General features: G+C 32.0%; 1 protein-coding gene across 2 annotated transcripts in view; it reads left to right on the forward strand.

The window, feature by feature from the left end:
- The window catches only part of Cbp53E (Calbindin 53E), a 319,445-nt gene that overhangs the window by 252,270 nt on the left and 42,222 nt on the right, over nucleotides 1-24,953 (forward strand). For both annotated transcript variants that reach the window (XM_085960956.1, XM_085960955.1), the window contains exons 6-7: nucleotides 16,936-17,022; nucleotides 22,674-22,730. In XM_085960956.1, the coding sequence (XP_085817082.1) occupies nucleotides 16,936-17,022; nucleotides 22,674-22,730 (144 nt within the window). The remainder of the gene's footprint in view (nucleotides 1-16,935; nucleotides 17,023-22,673; nucleotides 22,731-24,953) is intronic.

Here is a 24,953-nt window from a genome sequence, read left to right on the forward strand (position 1 = left end):
TTTAATATAAAAAAATAATTTAATATATTTAAATACATTTTCTATTTGCAAACCTAGTGAAGTTTTCCATTCCATATAAAAGTTACAATCAAGACCGTAAAAATGTAAAAATCTTAAAATAATAATTACACATTTAATTTATTCATATCCCGAAAAAAACATGGCGAGATAAAATAATATGCAAATTTTATTATCAGGCAGAGCATTCATTTTTCCAAAACGTATCTACATATTTTTTCCAACTCTAATTTATTTTTATATCTGCTAACGTGGGGATACTTTCTTTATTCCGAATTTTTAACTGTGTACCTAAGTATTTTTTTGTGTGAATGTATTTTAATTCAATCAACAAGTGAGTGAATTTAAATAAATGAATACAAATTTCTTTGCTCTGTTAAATACATAGACCGTTTGACGAAGGTATTTTTATCACATAACTTTAAAATTTATAATAATTTAGCAAAATAATACATTTATGCCAGAGTTTTCTACCTAAAAGTTATTGAAAACTTTACAAGAGCTTCCCATTATAAAGTTGACAGTGAAAATATTTGTTTTTTTTTTCATTATTGATTTTTTCACCACGTTGTTTACTAGTACGGGAAAAAGTATATTTTTTTTAATTGTCATCACTAAAGTTATCACAAATATGGGTTGGTCTCACTTAAGGTTTAAAATGTGAAGCTTACAATTTGGGGTAATTTAATAATATATATTTTAAAGTGTTTTAATTCTACACTCTATAGTCTATGTCATAGTTTCTTAACCGGTGGACCGAGAAGATTTTTGGGTGGGCCGCAAAAAAATTCTGCAGATCAAAAATAGTTACCTAGAAACCCAACATTTGAAGTGGGATTGTGTTATATTTCGACAATTATTTCAAAATAGTGTAAATATAAATATATATTATTTTATTCCAATGTTAATGGTCCGCAAAACATTTTTTGATTTTTTTGTGGTCCGTGGATGTAAAAAGGTTAAGAAACATTGCTCTATATCATAGTGGCGAAGGGTGGAAGTAGGCTGATAAGATCCAACATAAATAGTGCACACTAAACATTATCACGTAAATGTATTTGTTTTCATTGAACTAAGATTACAATGTGTAGATAGTGTCTGTTAGTTTTTAAAATTCAATCAAAAAACCCTGCCTAATCGAATCCATGATAAATAATATTTGTTTACAGCATAATTTTGGATATTTCATAGATAGAAGGATATTTTTTTATTAATTATGGTTTGTTTTAGGCAGGGCTTAATGAATTTAAAAAAAACTAACCAACACCAACTGTAATATGTATTCTTAATTCAACGAAAACAAATAAATATGACTGACAAAGTTTAGTGTGCACTATTTATGTCGAATCATAGCCTACTTCCACTCCTCCCCACTGCTATTATATCATATAATATCTATCTTTTATATATTAGTGTCTAAAACATTAAAAAGAAAAAAAAAATTGTTAAAGTTAGAAATCAACATACCTACAGTTAAAAAAATATTATAAAATGTGAATTTGTTAAATGATGCCATCTTATTATTACACATTGTTTCATTGTTATGTTTATCATTACAATTTAGTTTATTACATTTTTTATTATGCAGCAAGGATATATTTTGTGAAATTAAAATGTGAAGCTATGTACTTACCTAAAATGAAATCTTTCTTATTCGTCGAGCTTTCATATTGCGCTCAAACAGAATTATTTTTAATAACTACATTTTTAATCTGGGCCACCTATTTAGAATTCCATCATTCATTTTTTAATTCTTATGTTTCTGGGGTTTTTCAAAATTCTGTATTTTCTACAATAAATATTCTAATATCTTGTGTATATTCAGTATTGAATAAAAAAATGTTTCTAACTTTTAATACAAATCAGTTACGTGTTTTCGAAATTAATAAATTTTATTTATTATTAGATGTGAAAACTGCTTTAACTTATTTTGTTATATTATATTATAAATATAGTTATATTATAACATGTTACAAAATTAATTTTAATATCGTATGATTTACTCAGTAAGATAAACAAACACATTTTGGCTAACTTTTATATTATTATGTATGTAAAAATGAACCTTGTTTATATATTGAGTCATTTTGAAACTGAATCAAGGTCAAAATGTTCCTACTTGATGTAGATTCGTGGGAGCCGATCGCTCTCTATCTAAATGATTTGGTTTTTTTTAACAAACTGTCGATTTTGTCAAAGTGTATCTGAGTTTCGGGGATTCCTTTGTCAATGGGGCAATTTATTCTCAGTGAATGAATCATTTCAGTAGCGTACATAATAATAAAATTCACAAAATCTTCATAGCGTTAATTAGGGTATTTTATTAATCATTACCAATGATAGCTTAACTGTAAATAGTATCTATATATTTTAAATAGTTTCAATTCCTACCTATAACTAACTGAATTTATATGAATTGATGGCGATTCCAGAAAGATGCTAGTATGTTTACATTGGTAAATAGTGTAATGGCCAATTAGGACGCGATCTATTTTTACATTTTATTATACTACACTTATACTGTACACTGTTGACACCCACGGTGGCCGCGCGGCTTAAGCGTTGGACTCAGGTTCGAATCCTGGGTCTGGCAAGTACACAAATTGTTTTTCAATTTGTGTGTGAGTCAGGGTATGGACCTTATAAGTGGCTGACATCCATTTCTCGTAAAAAAAACAAAATCTGTTAATACAAACCTCTAATCTGTGGAGGCCCATATGATCCTATTAGGATCAGACATGGTCGAAAAAAAATACTGTACTCTTAGTTGCAATTATGTATGATTGTTCATTTATTGTTCGTTTATTGTATAAAGAAATCTATTCTGTCAGTTTGTTTCGCGTTTTCGCGTTTGTCATGCATTTCTATCTCAGTGCAGTCGTAATAGGTGCAGTAAATAAATCGCAAAGCATAAAACTGTGAATATTGCTACAAATTAATCTGCAATTCGAAATGACTTGCAGTTCATTTTATCACTAGCCTTAGTGAACACTTTTCATATTCACTTTCATATACCCAGAGTTCATAATAATAAATGAGGACTTCCTTCAACATCTTTATGTGTATAACACACTCTGGAGAAATAACATATGTCATACGCCAGATTTAATACCACGATGCTCGATTTCAGAAACCAACATTTTACCACTCGCCCATTGCAGGGACATACATAATCACAAATCGTAAAAACAGTTAGTATTAGGTACCTATAATAAGTAACCATCAGAACAATGCCTAATGTGCTACTGTCTTTTGTTATATACAAACAATGTTGCTAACGCATAGTAATTTTAATATTGTTATTATGTACGTGGCGTGCGGTCCATTCAAGCTGTAGACCAGGGGTAGTCAACCTTTTTATATCTACCGCCCACTTTTGTATCTCTGTTAGTAGTAAAATGTTCGAACCGCCCACCTGTTCCACACTAATGCTGATTTATGAAGTAGGGAAGTAACTTTACTTTATACAATTTATAAAGCAGAGTAAAAGCAAGTTAAAGCATATAATAATAATTCTTTCGAAAATATTCAGGTGGTTTCTTTCTTTGGTCATAATATGATTAACAGCACTAAAGCCTGATTCCACAAGATATGAGGTAGGGAAAGGTATCAATTAACTGAATATCATTTTCCACATATTTGGATTTTAGGCAGGGCATTTTATTTTGCCATAGGTTTTCATATCCACCACTATCGAATTTATGTTTAATTTCTTCATCATATCTAATTTTTAACAGTTCTTCTTGGTAAGTTGTATCAGCCTCTTCAATATTTGCGATAGAAAGATTTTTCATCCAGTCATACATATACGTACAATTTCAAAATATCTTCAAATCGTTTTTTCATGTCCAATTTAAGTTCGTTGGGTGGCTACTGAATTTTATGAAAACATAATGAAAATGTTTTTAAAACCCCTATCGCCTACCATGAAATCTGGAACGCCCACTAGTGGGCGGTAGGGACCAGGTTGACTACCCCTGCTGTAGACTGTAGATAAAGTGCATCCCCAGTAGGCAAGTATTTATTGTGTAATCGTATAGTAAATTTTACTTAACTTTACTTCTTCAAAGATTAAAAATATTACGTTAATATTTTTAAAATATATCAATGCAGTAATTTCACACACATAACCACGTCATTGGCCTGCGGAATTAGATAATATGTCGCAAATATTAGGTACCTATATATGTATTCTTTTAACACCATCCTTACAAAAAAAAAATCACAACACGCCGCAATTATAATATAGTTACCAATTTAGTCATCCAATACAAGCAATTCATTTGATTTCAAAGTGGTGACATAGGTAGTTTTTGTATAGTCCAAATTCTTTTGAAATTGTAGTTAATTCATGTTGGTCCCGCGCTAATGTTTGCTCTCTCAATCGAATTTTTGTGATTGATCCATCACGGTCTCATCACATCAATCGCGTTTCGAAGGAATTAGCTCATCCCAAAAGGCTTTTGTGAGAGTCTTCCGGGAGCAAGAAATATGATGCGAATCAAAATCATATTATATTTATGTGGATAACGTATGTAGGTAATTCATTTTAGTTTCGTGTCCATTATACATTATACCTTTTTAGATTATAGTGAGAGTACGATTCGAATCTGAAAAAATAATATACTCTTTCTATTATTAATCTAACTCAGCGTTTCCCAAGCTTACAACTAGACGGAGTGGATTGGTGTGAGTAGGTCTCCTCCGTATCTCCCTCGCCGAATATTCCATGTTCAAAAACTGAAATGTACATATAGGACTTCCTGAAATTTGTGGTAACGTTGAGTCTTAGTATCAGCTATCCAGGTCTACATCTACCTTCATTCAAAGGATGCATAAACAGTCCGCCTTGTTCGTAGCTTCTTCAGCATTGTATGTACATAGAATTGGGTTTCGAGAATTTCCCGACGGGAATTCTCGAGAAATTTTCGAGATTATCCATCCCGAATCTCGAGAATTAAAATTTTTAACATTTCGGGAAATCCCGAATCTCGAGAATCTTTTATCGGGATTCAAGATTTCTTTATTATGAATTTTAATTGAAAAAACATTCTTTTTTAAATTAAAATACTTAGATTAACCAAATTTGAGTTCGAGTGTGTGCGAGTGTGCGATCGTGGGATTTTAGTTCAACACAATAAACCAACTTCGACTTAAAATGAGAGAAATTTTTCAATATAAGAAAATTTTATGTCTCAAAAGCGTACGCGATTGTCAGACGCAGCCAAACAGTCTGTGTCTTTTGAAATTCTATTTTAATAAGTAATGTTTTGCATTATTTTTGCTTTCCTACTTATATTTGTTTGTCTTATTACTTAAATAAAAAAATCATATTTTTTGGAATGTGTTTGTTTTACAGGTTTTTATTAAAATTTTCTCGATATCTCGAAAAATTCTCGAGTATTCTTTTCTGGAAATCCCGAACCTCGAGATTGTCATTTTCTCGGGAAATACCCAACTCTATATATACATCGCCAATTCAGGTCCAAAAATCTTTGTATTTCATATGCCACATGATTTAAACTCATTTGAAGAGAACAACGTGGAAGTGTAGCAGCATTTACTGAACAACATATAAGTAAATCAATATGATATAATCATGTATGACCCAACCCGACGCAACAACTCCAAAAGTCAATTTAACAACATCTTTTTTAAATATTAATACTATCGACCGAAGGTACTTGATGGAATTTGAATTTAAATTTTAATGGATATAAGTTTCATTCATAATAACTTCTCTTGTCTTGTTGGCACGTCTAAAACCTTCTCATTGGTAATATGATCAGCGAGTCTATTCTAACATATCACTTATACACAAAAGGTTAATTATTACAATACGTTAAATGTCAAACGTGCTATATATTAACACCCGCTCTCTTGACTATGTTAACTTTTAGAGTGAGATATAGTACGTCAATTACATATTGAAAATTGAGATGCGAGATGCGACTATTTTGAAAAATAACCTACCTACGTCACGGGTTACGGCCGCCGCCTTAATTTATAGTTCCCCGCGAGCTGTCAAATATCGAGTGGCGAGTAGTAGTAGTTTTTTTTTTTTAACACATACTGCAATGACATGACTAATAAAATTGTAGGTTATGTGGATATGTTCAAATCTTGTTTCAATAATGCTCGATTAAGACCGAGTGTGGTGCGGGTGGGTTGGTTTGGAGGGGTTTTTGTTTGTGTTGACGTTTCAATACAAAATATTTCGAGCATTCAAAGGTTCGAGTGGAAAACCCAAATTTGACCGAGATCCTCAAATAGGAGTCGTATTTCACACATGTCTACCAACTTAAATTTTTGCTGTATTACGAATTTAACTATAAAATTATTGTAGATAACCGCTGATTGTGTATGTAATTGGTTCCGTGTTAATTTGGACCAAGAGAAATAACGGAAACATGCTAAAATGTTAGCCATGGTATCTATATGGTACAGGTACGCCGATACAGCTACATCTCGAAAGCCTTATTATTGTCTGCTCCTTTAATATGCAGGCGTTGACTCCGTAGACTATTACGGGTATGATGGAGCACCTGTTCGCCTTCCATAGAATACCCAGAGCTATATCTCTATTTTGTCTTAATTCTTATTTTAATATCAAGGTCTTATCTTCAGTCTTCACCCTATTCACAGGTCTGTCTTCAATATAGATGCGGACATCTCCGAAAATCATCTATATGCGAATCCGTATTCAGTTTAAAATCCAAAGACCATGTTTTCAAGGATTAATTAATTCAACACAACATTTATAGCATTAATTGTACAGTACCTCAACCGAATAAAAGAAAATTTATTCAAATAATCTTTTTGATTTTATCCTAACATTTTCATACCATTTTAATCAAGCTTCTACACAACATCTTGGTGACATCATTTCAGAACAAGAAGAGATATTTGCATATCAATTAAATGATTTAAGATTTAACTGTCAAACAATAATTAATTGCAGATTGTTTGTTTCATAACAATATTATAAAGATTACTTAGACATTATAATATATTTATCCCATCTCGGAAAATAAACCTTTTTATTTTTTCAATCAACGGTCACAAATATTGGAGGAATAAAGAGTTAACAAATTTTACCTTTTGTCAAAGCTTTTTCCAATTTCAGCGACGTGAAAGGTAGAGACTATAGAGGTTTTAATTATTGTTAAACTAAATATTTACTTGAGCATAATAATAATCAGCGAGCAGCTGTCACTCAAACTAAATTGAATACGCGTCACCCTAGCAGTATTTTACTCAATTATAACATCAACGGATTATTGTAGGGTTGAATTATAATTTTGGAGATTTTATCACAAAATGAATGAATGTGACAATCAAAATTATATTTATTAATGTCCTGTGAAGTACAATGTGTCATCGGTTCAAAGGTGAAACCGAATGTCATCATAGACAAAATGAAAGCCTTAAATTATCTGTAATAGTTTTGTAAATTAGTTATCAACATGATTTTTATTGGAACTTTCTAGGTTTCAATATAATCTTTCAACTTTAGATGGTTGTAGATGAATAACAATTACTAACGTAAAAAAATATTGAAAAATCATAACTATTAGAACTAAAGATTTTGAAGAAAATTTTCTATCTAAACATATGAAATTCAGGCAAAAACAACCTCTGTCATCTCTAATTTCTTTCTTCCATACAAAATAGAAATTAGGTACGTAACTTGAACTTGCTTGTGCGTTTTTTTACAGGGAAACCAGCTAAAGTTCTAAGTTTGAAGTCTAAAATAAGATTCAATATATTTGGTATGAAATATTCAAAAAATGAAAATTGCCATAATAATTTTGTCAGCTTATTTTATTATATCGGCTAGAATTGTAAGCGATTATCATAACAATATGAGCAATATAGCCTATTGTGGATCTTGAATACTTCGGGAAACGTTTCCACTCTCCACTTATACGGCTACACTAACATTCAGTGACGTCCCGTGGGGGTAGGCAGATTGAGCGTCGCTTGGGGGCCGCAGTTACTCGAAGGGCGGCGAATCGAGGAGAATCATTACCCATATATAGAAATCGATACATAAACTTAGTAACAACGGAAATATATTTACATTTAAAAATCAGCCTACTGGATGGAAACAAATTTTATTAACTAACATAAAAGGTTCAAAATGGCTGCATTTTTTTGTCGGGTTCGCGATGTCTCGCTTACTTTCGTAGTCCTTAGACGTCACGTTCTTGATGACCAGCAATGAGACGTGCAGATTTGCGAATTATATTATGTAGGCACATTCATTCATTTATCCATTAATTTTGCCAGTCACTTGCGGGTTTTCAAAGTGGTCAGGTGTATTTTAAAATTTATCTATCTAAAACCGTGAGCTCGCAATACTGCGTATTGAAGTAGAGATGGCATTTAAATTAGATTTAGTGGTATATATTATTTTGTTAGTAATGTATCCATACAACATATTTCTTAGATATTGGAATCATGATATGATGATAAAAATATTGTATAAAAAACGGGGCGGCATTTTAGCGCTGCCTAGGGGCGGCATTTTGTTTAGGAACGTCACTGCTAACATTGGACGCAGAATCAGACCCGACCATACTCAGGCTGACTGATCAGACTGTCGGTAGGAAAACAGACAATGTCTTACTGCTGCGTTAGATTTTTTACATTGCGGCTTGATTCGATTGGTGTCAGACCAGAAATACTAATTTAATATATTAATTAAAACATAGCAAAATATTTCAACTTTTGATCGATAATATTCTCGAAATTATATCAAAAACTTTTGTCGTTTGAATCTATTCTATTCTGAAGGTTATGAGCTCTTGACAGTTGGGAGAAAAATATTCGACTGGTCAGGTTTGGCGTTGAATAACTTCGACCAGTGGCAGATTCTCGCCTGTCGATTGTCGGCTTCAAAGTCAGGCCGGATACTTTTCTTGTCGCACGCCATTTTCATAGTTTTCATAAACCTCTCTCAATATCTTCCTCTCAAAGATATTCATTTATCTTATCTCAAGACCCAGTATATAGCAACTTCGTTTTGGTATTTTTTTGTAGAGAATTATTGATTCTAAATGGCTCTGTAAAGTATAAACCATACTAGAATTTAATTTATAGTGTTATTCTTCAACTAAATCTAATATATAAAAAATAATATTTGTTTGTTTGTTTGTTCGTATTGAATGCACTGCCATACCGTTCATCCGATTGCGATAAAACTTTGTTAACTTATTGCTTGCACTTCCGTGAAGAGTATAGGCTATATTTCATATATAAAAATGAGTGTCTGTCTGTCTGTATGCCTGTTTGTCTGTCTGTCTGTCTTTCTGTCTGTCCCGTATGCGTTCCTATACCATTCATCCGATTGCGATGAAATTTTGGTAAGTGGTTGTATGCACACCCGCAAAGGTTTCTAAATTGGAAAAATCATCATCTTCTTCTTCTTCATCATTCTATTTTCTTTTATTCGTATGGTTCCTATACCATTCATCCGATTGCGACGAAACTTTCGTCAGTTATTGTACACACACCCGCAAAGGTTTATAATTTTTTCTACTTCTTCATTATATCTTCTTTTATTCGTATGGTTCCTGTACCATTCATCCGATTGCGATGAAACCTTCGCCAGTCGTTATGGTAACACCTGAAAAGGTTTCTGAATAAGTATCATCTCCTTCTTCTTCTTCTTCTTCATCATTCTGTCTTCTTTTATTTGTATGGTCCCTATACCATTCATCCGATTGCGATGAAACTTTCGTAAGTGGTTGTGCCAACACCTGCGAAGGTTTCTGAATTAGTACAACCATATTCTTCTTTTTCTTTATTATATCTTCTTTTATTCGTATGGTTCCTACACTAATCATCCGATTGCGATGAAACCTTCGTCAGTTGTTGTGGTAACACCCGCAAAGGTTTCTGAATTAGTACAACCATCTTCTTCTTTTATTTTATATTCTTCTATTCGTATGCGTTTCTATTTCATTCATCCGATTGCAATAAAACTTTCGTCAATAATTGTGCCAAAACCCGCAAAGGTTTCTGAATAAGAATAACCATCTCCTTCTTCTTCTATTTTATCTTCTTCTATTCGCAAAGAAACTTTGGTGAGTTGTCATGCGCATGCCCACGAAAATTTCTGAATTAGAAAATCATCTTCTTCTTCTATTCGTATGCGTTCCTATAACATTCATCCGATTGCGATGAAACTTTTGTCAGTTGTTGTGCGCACACCTGCAAAGGTTTCTAAATTAGTATTATATAAAATACAACGTTTATTGTTTGTTTGTTCGATGCAATTTTGATTTTTTTTACCACATATTAATAACATTAATAACGTTTGCATATTTTGGATTCGATTTTAATTTAGTGGTCTTTTGTTTGACCTTTACTCGTATTAGAGTTATTTTCATATTGCCATATTGTATTACACAGATATTTTAATAAGTATAAAAAAATAATTTCCTCATATTATTTTTTAAATATCTAAGTTAAATATAACCACGAAGCGACCCTGTGCAAAGCCGGGTACTTCAGCTAGTATTTTATAAAAAAAATATTCTTTATTCAACAAATAATTCATAAGATTTGAGATTGTAACATTATTTATTGAACACACAAAATTTCAAAACACCTCCGATTAAACCTACTAGTAAAAATCTTTAAAAAAAATACGACGTATGACGGGACTCGAATTACGAATTTCGTCGTAGTTAGATAGGACGCTATGGCTTCATTGGTAAAGTACATTCATGTGAATCCAATGGATACAATATATTTGAGTCCCGTCTGAAGTTAGTTGGTATATATCTGAGGTGTTATAAAATTATATTATATGAATATTTTATAATAAGTATTACTAATCATCATCATCAGGGGAGCGACAACCCGGTGTGGGTCCTGGCCTCCTACAACAGCTCCCTCCACCTGTCCCTATCCAGTGTGGCTGCTTTCCAGTTTGGTATCCCAGAATACGGCAGTCACTGGCAGCTCCATCCAACCAGCGAATCTTTGGCCTCCCTCTTCTTCTACGTCCTATTGGATTGCTGGACATCACTCTCTTTGCCGGTTCATTGTCATTCATACGGTGCACATGACCTAGCCATCGCAGTTTCCCAATCTTAATTGATTGAACTGCCCTGCAACCTTCGTACAGCCCGTAGAGCTCAGCATTATATCTTCTCCTTCAATTGGTGCCATCCCTGATCGGTCCATATATACGGCGGAAATTTTTTCTTTCAAAGATGTTCAGGGCTCGTTCATTTCGCAGAGTTAATGTCCAGGTTTCCGATGCGTAGGTGAGCATTGGCTTTACAAGAGTGCCTTTAGTTCGGCAAGATAGTATGCGAGACTTAAAATGTCTCAACAGGCCAAAGTAGCATTTATTCGCAGACATGATTCTCTTGTTGATTTCTTCTGTGTTACTAATAATATTTTAATATATCACTGGTGTGTAGTCAATTACTTACTTACTTCACCCTCTCACTCTCCAGCGTTAGTGCATAGGGCAAGCATAAGGTCGCGCCACTTCTTTCGGTCCATCTTCACGTCTCGCGCCTCCCGTCATGTAAGAAGTACTATTAAAACCGAAAAAAAAATCACCCCACTTCAAAAAATAAATAATTTTAATAACAATCACGTGAGAGTATTTACTTAGCTGAATAATTTTGGTTCATTAGAGATGCTATACAAGATAGCAGTGAGAATTTCTGAAAATATCTGAAAAAATGGCTCCTCTCTCGCAAACAAGCCAAAGGGAAATCCCTGAGGAATCCAAATAAAATTCTGATCACGATAATGCAAAAAAAAAGGAAAGGAAAAAAACGAGTCAGAGGCCAGATCGCTCGGTCGGATAATGCCGAAAACCTTTGCGAGCATTTCCGGAAAGAAAATCGTTTCGGCAAACACCGGAAATGCTGATTTTCTTTTATGCCAACACTAATATATTAGTCTGCAGAATTTGCATAATAACGCAAATTAAGAACTAAACATATTATAAATAATTCTTTTAGTTAAATTTTACACGTCTCTTATTGGTGAAAATTACTCTACAGATTAGTTAAATTAACTATAGTAATATTACTACGTCATGATAACGGAAACAATCACTTTCATTGACTGAAAAGATTTCTGTACAAGTATCGAACAGATTGTCTAAAATAAAGGCGGTCTATAATCAAATATTATTTTTCAACCTTCTAAGAATTATTCCCCCTTCATGGCCGTTTTTTAATTAAAAATACTTTATGATCTAATCTTACCGAACCTAACCATAGAGACATCGCAAGAGGAAAGCCTAGTTATGACACATAATAATACTACTCGTTATTTTTTGTGACCATGTGTGTATCTGTTATAAGTCGGTATTTATAAGTCTTCACGATGTTAATTGCAGGGATTTTTTTTGCTTTATGTAATATTTACATGACTGGTTGGAACAGTTTCGAGGCCCCTTTATAAATATTCTGACGAATGGATTGCATCATATGCGTCGAATAAAATCGCCGCTGTAAGTAATACACGTATGCTGCCTATGAGATGAATGACATTATTAATTTATTAAATGATCGTCCACGTGCACTGCACTTATTGCATGTTATAATTTTATAAGGATGCGACGCCCCTGCTTAACTAAAACTAGAGTAGAATCCCTTTGTTAAACAATATAGTAAATACGATCGTTATTTACGACGTCAATATGAAGGGACACAATAATAAAATGCAGCCAAAATTGTTATTTCAATAAAAAAGAAACGACACAAAGATAGGTGTCCATATTTTACAATATGTGGCAATGTCGTAGATGTCATAGTCATAGTCATGTCTAGGGATTCCAATCCTGGGATCCCGGGATCCCGGGCTATTTTCGATACCTATGAATCCCGGGATTGATAAACATAATCCCAAAACTTTCGGGATTGATTTTTTATCAATTTTTATGGAAAATAAAATACTTAATAATAAAATAACAAATAACTACATTAGAAATAAACTAAGTTTGAATGAAGTTTGATTTATGCCCATGTGTAAGTTGCCGATTCATTTTATTTTTTCACATAAATTAATAAAAATGAGAAAGATTGGAAAAAAACAATGCTTCGCACGATTAAAAAAGTAATTCCACCATGATCTCATACGTTTTACGGCAGTTTCATATTTGGCTGACTAATTAGATTTATGAAACGGAAAGGCCATAAGTACACCATGATTTGCTTGACTATATTAAATCTCGCTAACCCATTCATTAACTCTTTACTATCAGAAACAGCAATCTCATATTAAATTCACATTATTATTTATATTACAATATTATTTACTCCATTAAACTTATGTATTTCCAAGATTGAACGTATACAATATTAACAATAAATGTCTTAAATAGTATAAATTATACTAGATTTATTTTTGACCAATTTTACCAATGTTATTTGTAAATATAAAAATTTTATATTAACAATGGAAAAAAATGCCAATCCCGGGACCAGTCCCGGGATCCCGGGATTGTCAAATATTGTAATCCCGAAATCCCGGGATCAGAATTTTGGCTCTGGATTGGATTCCCTAGTCATGTCATAGTCATGTCATAGACGGTTAGGCACCGCTTTTATTTCTTAGAAATAGCATACTATACTTGCATAAAAAAATGTTATTTCGTTTAATAGGCCAGTCGTAAAACTTGAATAATTTTGACTAATAATGTAATGTTGTAAAAATCTGTCCATAATGATAACGACAATGTATTATTTAGTAGGTACATCTTGATATGACTCAAGGCACTATTTTTTAACGATTTTCTAAAGGATCCCGTTTGGTATTATTAAGTAGTAGATACCTATTATTGTTATTAGTGTTAGGCTCATTTGAGCGTAGCGTACTGCGTGGTATTTTCGCAAAGCGCAGGCTGTGACACAAAGCGTTAAACTTCGATGGTAGTACTAGTTATCGCTCATACTTCGAAAGTCATATAGTAAATTTTTTATAGAAAATGATGATTGTTACATATTGAAATAAATGATAAATATTTGAACGAAATATAGGTACAATCGAAAATCTATATTAATTTTTAACATGTAACCGCATTGCATTTGAATATAATCAATAACAAGCACTACCATCATAATTCGCAATTTAGTACCACTTCAAAGACACAAAAAAGACGAAGATATAATATCATCCAATAAAGTACCTATTTAATGTATGCCTCTTGGTTAAGATCCACTGTCAAGCTTACATATTATTAACTGACAAAAGAATTTATTATAATTATAAAGAAATAATTTAATAAACTTTATAAAAATATATATAAAAACGAATAATTCACAAGGACTCGAAAGCACATCCATCGTATTCCGGCCAATGTGCTTTACCAATTTAGCCATCCTACTTAATTAAGATAAATTTAATGTTTTTGAGGTGTTGTATTTTCAATAATAATTTACCAGGGCTAGTTTTGGTTTAGTCTGTCTATAATATAATATTATGTATATCACGCTACGTAGGTACTAAGAGTATGTATAACTTCGATTTAGTGATGTTTGGAATATTCCACGCATACTCTTCATAAACAATTTTATTTTATTTAATAATAAAAATACATGAAATAATTTTTTTATAATAATTTATTCTTTTTAACTTTTTCTTTTTTAATTTTCGGTACTGTTCGGTTATCAGGAATACAGCGGAAAACACATTTTGAAAATACCCGATATACTGGATTATTTGTTAGTTTGGGTTAGTTTAGGTTAGGTTAGGTTAGGTTTGGTTAGGTTAAACTAACAAATAATTCAGTTTATCGGCTTTTTCAAAATGTGTTTTCCGCTGTATTCCTGATAACCGAACAGTACCCAATTTTCAATTACACTAACAAAAAGTTGATGCTATTGAATAATGATATTGTACGTTTCATGACATATTATATTAGATTATGTAGATATTGTCTGCAATCAAGATGAGTCAACCTTCACACAATAATATATCAAAATAATTAATAATATCAACCGAGGGTACTTGATAGAATTTGAATTTAAATTCTAATTGATTATGTTTTGTACTACGACTTTGTTTACGACCCGGGTTTCGCCTTTCGGCATCTTCATGCACAATGTGCATTCACCAATGGCATATATGGCAATATAGTAATTTAATACAATAAATAAATAGTGTAAAAACCTTATTACCTACTAAGTAAAGGATCAGTTATAAAAACCCACAGTAAAATTCCTTATATTATACAATTAATATATTCAGTAGTTAATCACATTAAAATGTGTGTTTGGACCCATAAGGGGGGACATGCTCGTCGAAGGTCAAAATTGAGTTTTTATTGTATTTTCAAACCATGATCCTGGACACTCCTTAAACGTTGTAGATAATCTATTTATATAATTTTGAAGCCTTATTATCCTTTATAGTTATTTTAAACATTTGATGACTGCATATGGAATTTTTGTTACATAAAATAGTATTCTTTTAAACCTCTCGCTCTAATGTTTTAGAATATAGTCATATTTCGGTACATAACTGTGCAGTGGTGTTAAGATTTTTTACTTTTATTAATTTTTAAACGCATTTATAAATCCATTAGTATAATTTATTACGAGATAATTTTTGTAAAATATTCACGATAAAAAATTATTTTGATAATCTCTGTGATCCCAAATTTGACAAGAATTAGGCATTTTATTATACAAAAAATCGGCAAGATTAACACATTTGAAGATGATTCTAAAGATACTTATTATAAGCTATGTCTTTGACCATTCTAGTGTGATAAACATCTTATGAATAATGATTGCTTTATAATAATTATTGACCTAAGAATAAGGTAGTGTTTTATTGAAATACGCCATTTCTTTTGTCATTTCCTAGTGATTAAGCTACAACATACGGCCGTAGCCATAAATTGACAAACTATAATTAAAGTAGGGAGTAAAATTATGTTAACGCGCGTGTTTGAACATGTACCTAACCGAATTTTTTTAATTTTTTTTTAAACGGTACATGTTCAAACACGCGCGTCAATATCATTTTACTCCCTACTTTAATTATAGTTTGTCAATTTATGGCTACGGCCGTATGTTGTAGCTTAACCACTGGGGAATGACAAAAGGAATGGCGTATTTCAAAAAAACACTACCTTATTCTTAGGTCAATAATTATTAAAAAGCAATCATTATTCATAAGATGTTTATCACACTTGAATGCTCAAAGACATAGCTTATAATAAATATCTTTAGAATCATCTTCAAATGTGTTAATTTTGCCGATTTTTTGAATAATAAAATGCCTAATTCTTGTCAAATTTGGGTTCACAGAGATTATCAAAATAATTTTTTATCGTGAATATTTTACAAAAATTATTGCTTAATAAATTATGCTAATGGTTTTATAAATGCGTTTAAAAAATAATAAATGTAAAAAATCTTAAAACCACTGCACAGTTATGTACCGAAATATAACTATATTCTAAAACATTAGAGCGAGAGGTTTAAAAGAATACTATTTTATGTAACAAAAATACTTTATGCAGTCATCAAATGTTTAAAATAACTATAAAGGATAATAAGGCTTCAAAATTATATAAATAGATTATCTACAACGTTTAAGGAGTGTCGAGGATCATGGTTTGAAAATACAATAAAAACTCAATTTTGACCTTCGACGAGCATGTCCCCCCTTAAGCAAATGACTAATATCCATTTCTCTTCAAAATCAAAAATGTTAATACAACCTCTACTCTGTGGAGGCCCATATTATAATCCTCTTAAGATCGAAAATACAATGTAATTTGAATAGTTGTAGTGCCTGGTTAGTAAAATTCATACTATCATAATATAGCACTTTTACGTAATTCGTTTAATTTTTGCAACAATCCACACATGTATAAACCGTGTTAATATACCATAATGAGATGATTGTGTTTTGTGGTTACAGTTGGCGCAGCTACTCCCAATGGAGGAGAATTTCCTCTTACTCTTCCGCTTCGACAATCCCTTGGAGTCCAGCGTGGAATTTATGAAGGTAAGGAAGACATTTTGCATGTTGGGGGAAGCTCATTCTAAAAGCAGGCATACTTACTCACAAAACTCCGCTTTCTGCGAGGCTGTATATCATTTATATAATCATACTCATACTCCATGTGTTTAACATATTTAAACGCTTTAGTAAGTTTCTTGCCCATTATACTTAGAGCCAACCTGCCTCTTTCTAATATTTATTACTTTGTCTATAATCATAATCTTTTTTTACACTAAAATATTATAAATATTAGTTAACTATTTTTTGTGTGTTCGTTTGAGTCTAGATTTTTTAAATTTCTACTACTTCTAATATTTCACCCTGTCATGATCAAGCATTGGATCATAATGCAATCACAAGGTCGCGCCACTTCCATGATCTGTCGCTATGTTTTTCGCATTCCACCACGTGAGACATGCAGTGCGTAGCTATAGGGTGAGGGAGAGTCAGTCACGGTAAAGAAACCCTTGATGTTGCACCTTAAATTTTTATATAAATGCCCATTTTTTTAAATTTCACCGCGATATTCACTAACAAACAAGCAAGTGTGGTCATATTTTTGGATAAATGTTTTCTTTTCCACCACAAGTAACGCAACGAGTCGTGGGGTACTGTTTATATTAAAGCGCAATTTTTTACGATATAGACTTCCAATTTTTATTTAATTTTATGATAATGACAACAAAAATGATTGTATAATTTGTTTTCGGGAAGATAGGTATGAACAAGTGGACTATTTTTTAGACATATTTTTCTGCTTTGAATGAATTATTCAAGATGAATCTAAGATTTATTTTTAGTCCGAAGGAAATTTTTTCAAGTATTTATAAGGTATATAAGATAGGTGTTTTTATGTGTTATTCATACAACCTTCAGACAGCTTTGATAGAAATATATTATCATTTGCCAGCCAGGCTGTAGCCAATATAATGCGTTATATATATGTGTTGCTGTATAACACTTTTTCCATTTTTATTGATCAATAAACTTAATGCATCACGCAGTGAAACTATCTTTATGTCTGTGGGCCCATATAAATAAAACCTTTCTATGTTATTGAGGCAGTTTGGTGGAATCGACTGGCGATCTGAAATGGGCTACGTACCCGAAATCATTGCAACTGTCATAAAATATGATATAGGTATACCATCATAACCAAAAGAAATGGCTTCAATGGTTCACTAGCGAAGTGAGCCGGAGATATATTTATGGACGTAGAACTACGTTCTTCAGCGAGGGCAATTCAGGGCGAAATTAGGTAAAGAAATGTTTTTTGAAATTGTATCGTTTATTGAATGGATGAATGGTTTACAAAGTACAATGTAAACACCTGGATCTTACATAATTATACTCTTAAAATGACAACTGGAATGCGGTTATTGAGAGTATCCCTCACCCGTTTCACCAAGTTTAATAAGCCGGTACGGTTTATTTATAGAGTAGGAGCGGAATGCAGAAACATTTGTCATAACTAAAATTTCCTTAGCAGAAAACACTATGCAGAAACATTGTCTTTAGTTAAGATCATGTTGTCTATAGTTCACCTCATCTTAAAGCTTCGTTCGTTTTTTTCTATTGAAAATAATACCATATTTAAAAATTCTCTTTCGTATAGTTTAGGTAAATTATTTTGTAATTATTAAACGATGACAAAAATATGACAACTGCACTTTATAAATGCAATAACTATAAATACATAATTAATATTTAATTATAATGCTCTTATGTTTCCGTTATCAGTCATTATAAGTGATTCCACAGGCACCACAAGATATTTTTTTAACATGGTAACACTAGCGTCAAGTGTCATTCTATCTCGGATCTTGTATTTCTGCGGGCGGGCGTATAAAAAGTAAAATAATATTCTGCAAGTACATGTCAAACGAATTAACACTATATATATATCCATATTGAGATAAATTGTTAAATGAATTTGAGTGTATGGACTGTTTTATAGACACGCGAATTTATTTTGACAGCAGCTGTCAGTGGTAAATGGTAATACAGAAGGGGGCGTGTTCATAAAAAAAGTAGTATATGGTGAAGGATTCCTTAACTCTATAGTCAGTATTGTATATAGTTAAGTCATCCTTTTCGGCAACTTATCCGTAAAATCGAAATATTGGATTCTGCATTCCGCTCTAAGTATACGTTTTATAACTTTACACTTTTTTTGCACTTTTTACTACACTGATACGCCTGTTTGCTTGATTACCTCGCATAAAATTAGATCAAATAATATTCGCTGGTATTATATAGGTACATATAGTAATAAATAAATACATAATATATTATGTAAAAAATATTTTTATAAATTATTACATTATTTTCATTCTAGAGCCGGAGTGCAAAGTTATGAAGCGTATACTTTACCTGATATTTACCGCCTAGAGATTTTTTTATTTACACAGTGGCCTAATTTTTGTTTTATTATGTTTATTTCTTCAAAACTTATCAGGGATTCTAATGTATCACTTTTTTGACATCATTACCGAGCAGCTGGCAACCTATCATGCCGAATAAAAAAACTTTGTTTTACGTAAACAATATTTAAGAATGCTTACCATTTCTTTTCTGGGACCTACATCTGGGGTAGACCTTACCCCCCGTAAGCAGACCCCCCATGCTACTCGGCGCTTGCAAATATTTCTGTATACCACGAATTGGTCTTCCTGCATTAAATTTTCTTTCTGATCTACTAAACAAAAGGAACTTTATCGGTGCTTTATTCCGGGTTGGGTCGGGGTCGGCTCATCATGGGTTTGGTAAATTTAACAGACGCATCAAAGAGCGTATAGAACTTGTTATTGTAATGATGCCGCTAGATGTCATCATTGCAGGTGAAGACAAAGATCTTTCACATCCATTCAAATACCTGTAACGTTTGTGAATCATTGACAGTTACTGTGCCGTATCATAAAATTGATCTCAAGAATATTTTATGTGTATTTATGTTCTTGATAATCTGGAATATTACGTTCATAATCAAATATAGTAAGTGTTATAGCCAGCGCTCGAAATGGAAAAGTTTACGAACCGGAGTGCTCGACAAATTTTCTGAAGATATTTATATAGTTATCAAATCGTATGTGTATTTTATAAAAATAAGTGTCAGATTTTCTATTCTATGGCCTATCTAGCTCAGACGGTCAACATATTTTTTCCACGAGACGGAGCGATAATTTTACAAATTTCACGAACCGGAACGGCGCTCCGGTGCGTTCCGTTCCATTTCGAGTCCTGGTTATAGCACATTAATGCACGTATAACCACGATGTATACATATATATTAAAATATATCTTTTTTAAATACGAGTACCTCGGAAACAATCATAGAAAACAAAATCTATGCTAGTATCATTCAAGCTATTAAACTGTATATGATTGATGTGAATTAATTATAATAATTACTTTATCCGATGTCTTTTAATTTCTGCCAATGAGAGGCGATCGCGTAGATTATTTTTATTTTCATCTATATGTGTTACAAAAGAATGAAATTTATACGAGAAAACCCAGATGTCTGTAAACACAGTAGTTTACGAGGGTCGTTTTATTCTTCAGATGCTGCCCAGTAAGTCAATACACCATAGCACCTACATACACATAATATTTTGTTAATATAACCTCTACTCTGACTAGTTTTGGAGCGAAATTTGTAATCTACCTTCGCCTTTATTACCACGGCCACTCCCAGAGGACCTCATCAAATAATATATTTAATTTCCAATTAGACTACACGGTTAAAGTAATAATGCATGAACAGATCAAATGATATTATTCAAAAAGTTAGTTACGAATAACATCGAGCGGTAAAACTTTAAAGTTAATTAAGAAAATCAGGACCATACAACTATTACCGGGATTATGTTTTCATATGAATGTTGTTAAGGGGGGACATGCTCAGCGTAGGTCAAAATGAAGCTTTTGTTCTATTTTCAAAGCATGATCCTGGACATACCTTAAACGTTGTAGATAATCTATTTATATAATTTTGAAGCCTTATTATCCTTTATATTTATTTTAAACATTTGATGACTGCATAAAGTATTTTTATTACATAAAATAGTATTCTTTTAAACCTCTCGCTCTAATGTTTTAGAATATAGTCATATTTCAGTAGATAACTGTGCAGTGGTGCTAAGATTTTTTACATTTATTAATTTTTAAACGCATTTATAAAACCATCAGTATAATTTATATCGACATTATTATAGTGAAATATTTACGATAAAAATTATATTGATAATCTCTGTGATCCCAAATTTGACAAGAATTAGGCATTTTATTATTCAAAAAATGGGCAAGATTAACACGTTTGAAGATAATTCTAAAGATACTCATTATAAGCTATGTCTTCGACCATTCAAGTGTGATAAACATCCTACGAATAATGATTGCTTTATAATAATAATTATTGACTTAGGAATAAGGTAGTGTTTTTTTGAAATACGCCATTTCTTTTGGCATTCCCCAGTGGTTAAGCTACAACATACGGCCGTAGCCATAAATTACCAAACTACAATTGAAGTAAGGAGTAAAACTATGTTAACGCGCGTGTTTGAACATGTACCGTTTAAAAAAAATCGGTTAGGTATATATAAATTATATAAATAGATTATCTACAACGTTTAACTCATTCGCTGCTGACTATATAACGATTTTTTAATTGGCACCTTTAAAATGCACGTTAATTACATCGATCGGCCGTCTGGTCATTAGTCTAAAGCGTCTAAAGTATTAAGGAATGTCCAGGATCATGCTTTGAAAATAGAAAAAAGCTCAATTTTGACCCACGCTGAGCACGTCCGCCCTTAATAATGATATTGTCTCTTAAATTAAATAAGTATTATTCATTATTCAAAGATAACGGATTAAGCAAAACATATTTAAGACGAGAAAATATTACAGCTTCTAAATCATTATCAATTAAGGACGTGCTACGAGATGTCAAATTTATTATATGTTTATCTGTAAGTATAAATTTATATCATGCCAACAAAATCACAAGACAGTGGAAACTTCCGGAATACCGAAAAGAGACTCATGTCGACAGCACTCAAACTGGCGAAAATCTACATAATATATCTGGGAAAATTATAAGACGTGTCGATAGATGGATTTATGTTTAATGAAAATTCTGTCCTGGGATGCAATCCTCAATCTTCATTTTTGTGTCCTTAATCCATTATCGGGCGTCGCTGATGATGTTGACTAATGACTTCCCTGCCTGTAATTGCTCTAAACAGTGATGGAGTGCTAAGCGCAAACCGGTCTCGGAAGTCCTCAATCATGACGTATTTAAAAAAACATGTATGTTTAAAATAACACCGAATTGTAAAAAATCATATTATTTCGTTCATATAATGATTATTATATACATCAAAAAGTAGCTAATGTTATGTTTTTATATCATTTATAATCTAAATTTCTAAATTTAAACATATAAAATAACATTTCGGTAGTCATACGAAGTACTAGATGTAACACGTTCACGTTTTTGATATATTTTTAGTAACTACCTACAATGCTTATTCGAAAAAATAATCCCTTAACAAAGAAAACCTCTTTTACGTAGGTAGACACCAAAAATAGCTTTCAATGTTCATTTATTATTTTTTGGTTTTATAATAAATATTATTTTATTTTTTCAGATCTGGAGAGAATATGATACGGACGGAAGCGGATACATAGAGGCTGACGAATTGAAGGTTTGATTATGTTTTAAATAATTTATAGAACACATAGGATAGTGTAACAAATTCTCCAATCAATATAATGTGTATCCTTTTTTAAAAAAAATTATATTATTATGTATTAACCATATAAGCAGTACCACCCCGTTTGGGTAGGTAGTTCATCCGTTGCTTGGCGCAATGCATTATATTCTAAAAGGGTGGGATTATGGTTATTTTGTAAATTATGCAACTTTTGAGAATAGATCCTTTGGAAATGATTTATTTTCGTCTGCGGCATGTTGTACTTCTACAAGTTTGTACAGAATACTTTGAAGATTCAGCTATACGAGTCTACTAGTAGGTATTAAAATGACGCATATTTACGTTAATGCCACTACCAAACCACACCCGGTCTTCATCGGGCGTATCACGGGACCCTATTTTTGGTGAGAAGCATCATTTTTTTATGACTGGGAATGTCTCAGGAGCAGTTACCCAATACTGAGGTCGCTATGCACCCAAATGTGATCTGACTGAATTTACATTACTTAACGTTAATAGTACCCATGGGAAAGAGGAACACGTAGAGGTAAAATTTAAAAAAATATATAAACTAACAAAACCTAATACCTACATAACTGTAGAACAATCTAAGCGAAAAGATTTTCACGTTGGTAATATGACGCTGCAAATTTTCTAAATGAAACAAAATTGGCTCTTGTGGCGACCAGGTCGGACGGTTCGATGTGCCCAACAGCTGGTTGAATCAACACATTGCGCACAGTAAATAGTTTTTGAAGGATATCAGTATGACTTTATGACGCTTTTCTTTTCTGCCGGGAAATTTTTCGGCGGAGGGGGGTCGAGAATATTTTTTTTCAGATTTTGGGGGGCGTGCTAAGAAAAGATTGCGAAGCTCTGGAATAAACTACTGTTGGAAATTCAATGAAAATATGAAAAAAATATTCTTATATACACCTACCTTTGTTATGTTTTGATACAAAAACAGTAAGGATAACAAAAAAGTGTAGATTGTTGAGGATTTCCAAAATGGCGCAAAAAGAAACAGAAATGTTTTTTTATCCGAGAATTGTTGATGAAAACAATGAAAAAGAATTGTTTGTCATGAAACATTTCATCAAACAATAAAAAATGATTTTTTGCCAACGTTTCCAAATCAAAACGATGTATTTTAGGTTATGTTTTATAACGTTATAAACCTCAGCGAATTTATGTGTCTTTCTCCAAGCACTCTCGTAGCATGCCGAGATGGGAAAAGCTTTAGTGTTTTTTCAATATCGGAAACGTCACGCACCAAGTTATTGGCCATCATTCCTCGGCGACAAATAATAACCCGAATATCATATCTGTGGTTTGTGATACTTATATAAAAATGATACCATTCGATATTTTTACTAGGGCTTATTTTGTTTTTGAATTTGTTTGCTACTTAAAACTATTACCGAGTGCTTTTTGAATACAAATTTTATTATCAAAAATCGTATCATGATATACGGATATATTTCACATAAATAAAAGGATGAGAAAACAGACAAATATACGTCATATGATACATTTTTTTCAAGAATGGCAATGAGTTGGAGTCGAGTCAAGTCACAAAGTGGATAACCACTTGACTAGACAAACGCCGTAGCACAATGGTACTGTTATGCATAAAATCAATAAGTAGATAACAGATTCTAATTAGAGAAACCGCAACTTCCTCTGATAACAACAGCATCCTCTTTGATATCGATAATATTGTTAATTTAAATATTGATTCAATTATTCTAATTAATTCCAGAAAACCACAAACAATAATATAATGTTATTTGTGTTGATAATTAGAAGTTTCTAGAATATTATTTCTTTCCATATATGAACCATTGCACACGTAATGAATTTGTTAGTTCTCTGTCAAGCATTGTACCCCTTGTATTGTAAGCTGGCTTTCTGTCAGTTGTAATATCTGTATTACTGTAATTCTTCTCCGTTTAATAAATCAAACATCTATTAAAAGTTCTTCTATTTCAATTTGATATCTCCTGTGAAGTTTTCCGCTCTCTTTTTGCTATTCCTGACAAAACAAAAGATACTTTAACAGAGTCCTATTTCGATAGTCCTCTGTATAATAATAAAATAGCAAATAATACGTTTACACGTATAAAGACTATTTAAATTCGTAATTACAAAACCTAAAAGAACTAGTGAAAGTGATAATATATTTTACTTAAACTACTCCGCTTTTTGGGGACG

Source organism: Rhyacophila brunnea, unplaced genomic scaffold, assembly GCF_057557595.1.
Source record: "Rhyacophila brunnea isolate RB1 unplaced genomic scaffold, BYU_Rbru_1.0 scaffold_12, whole genome shotgun sequence".
Lineage (NCBI taxonomy): Eukaryota > Metazoa > Arthropoda > Insecta > Trichoptera > Rhyacophilidae > Rhyacophila > Rhyacophila brunnea.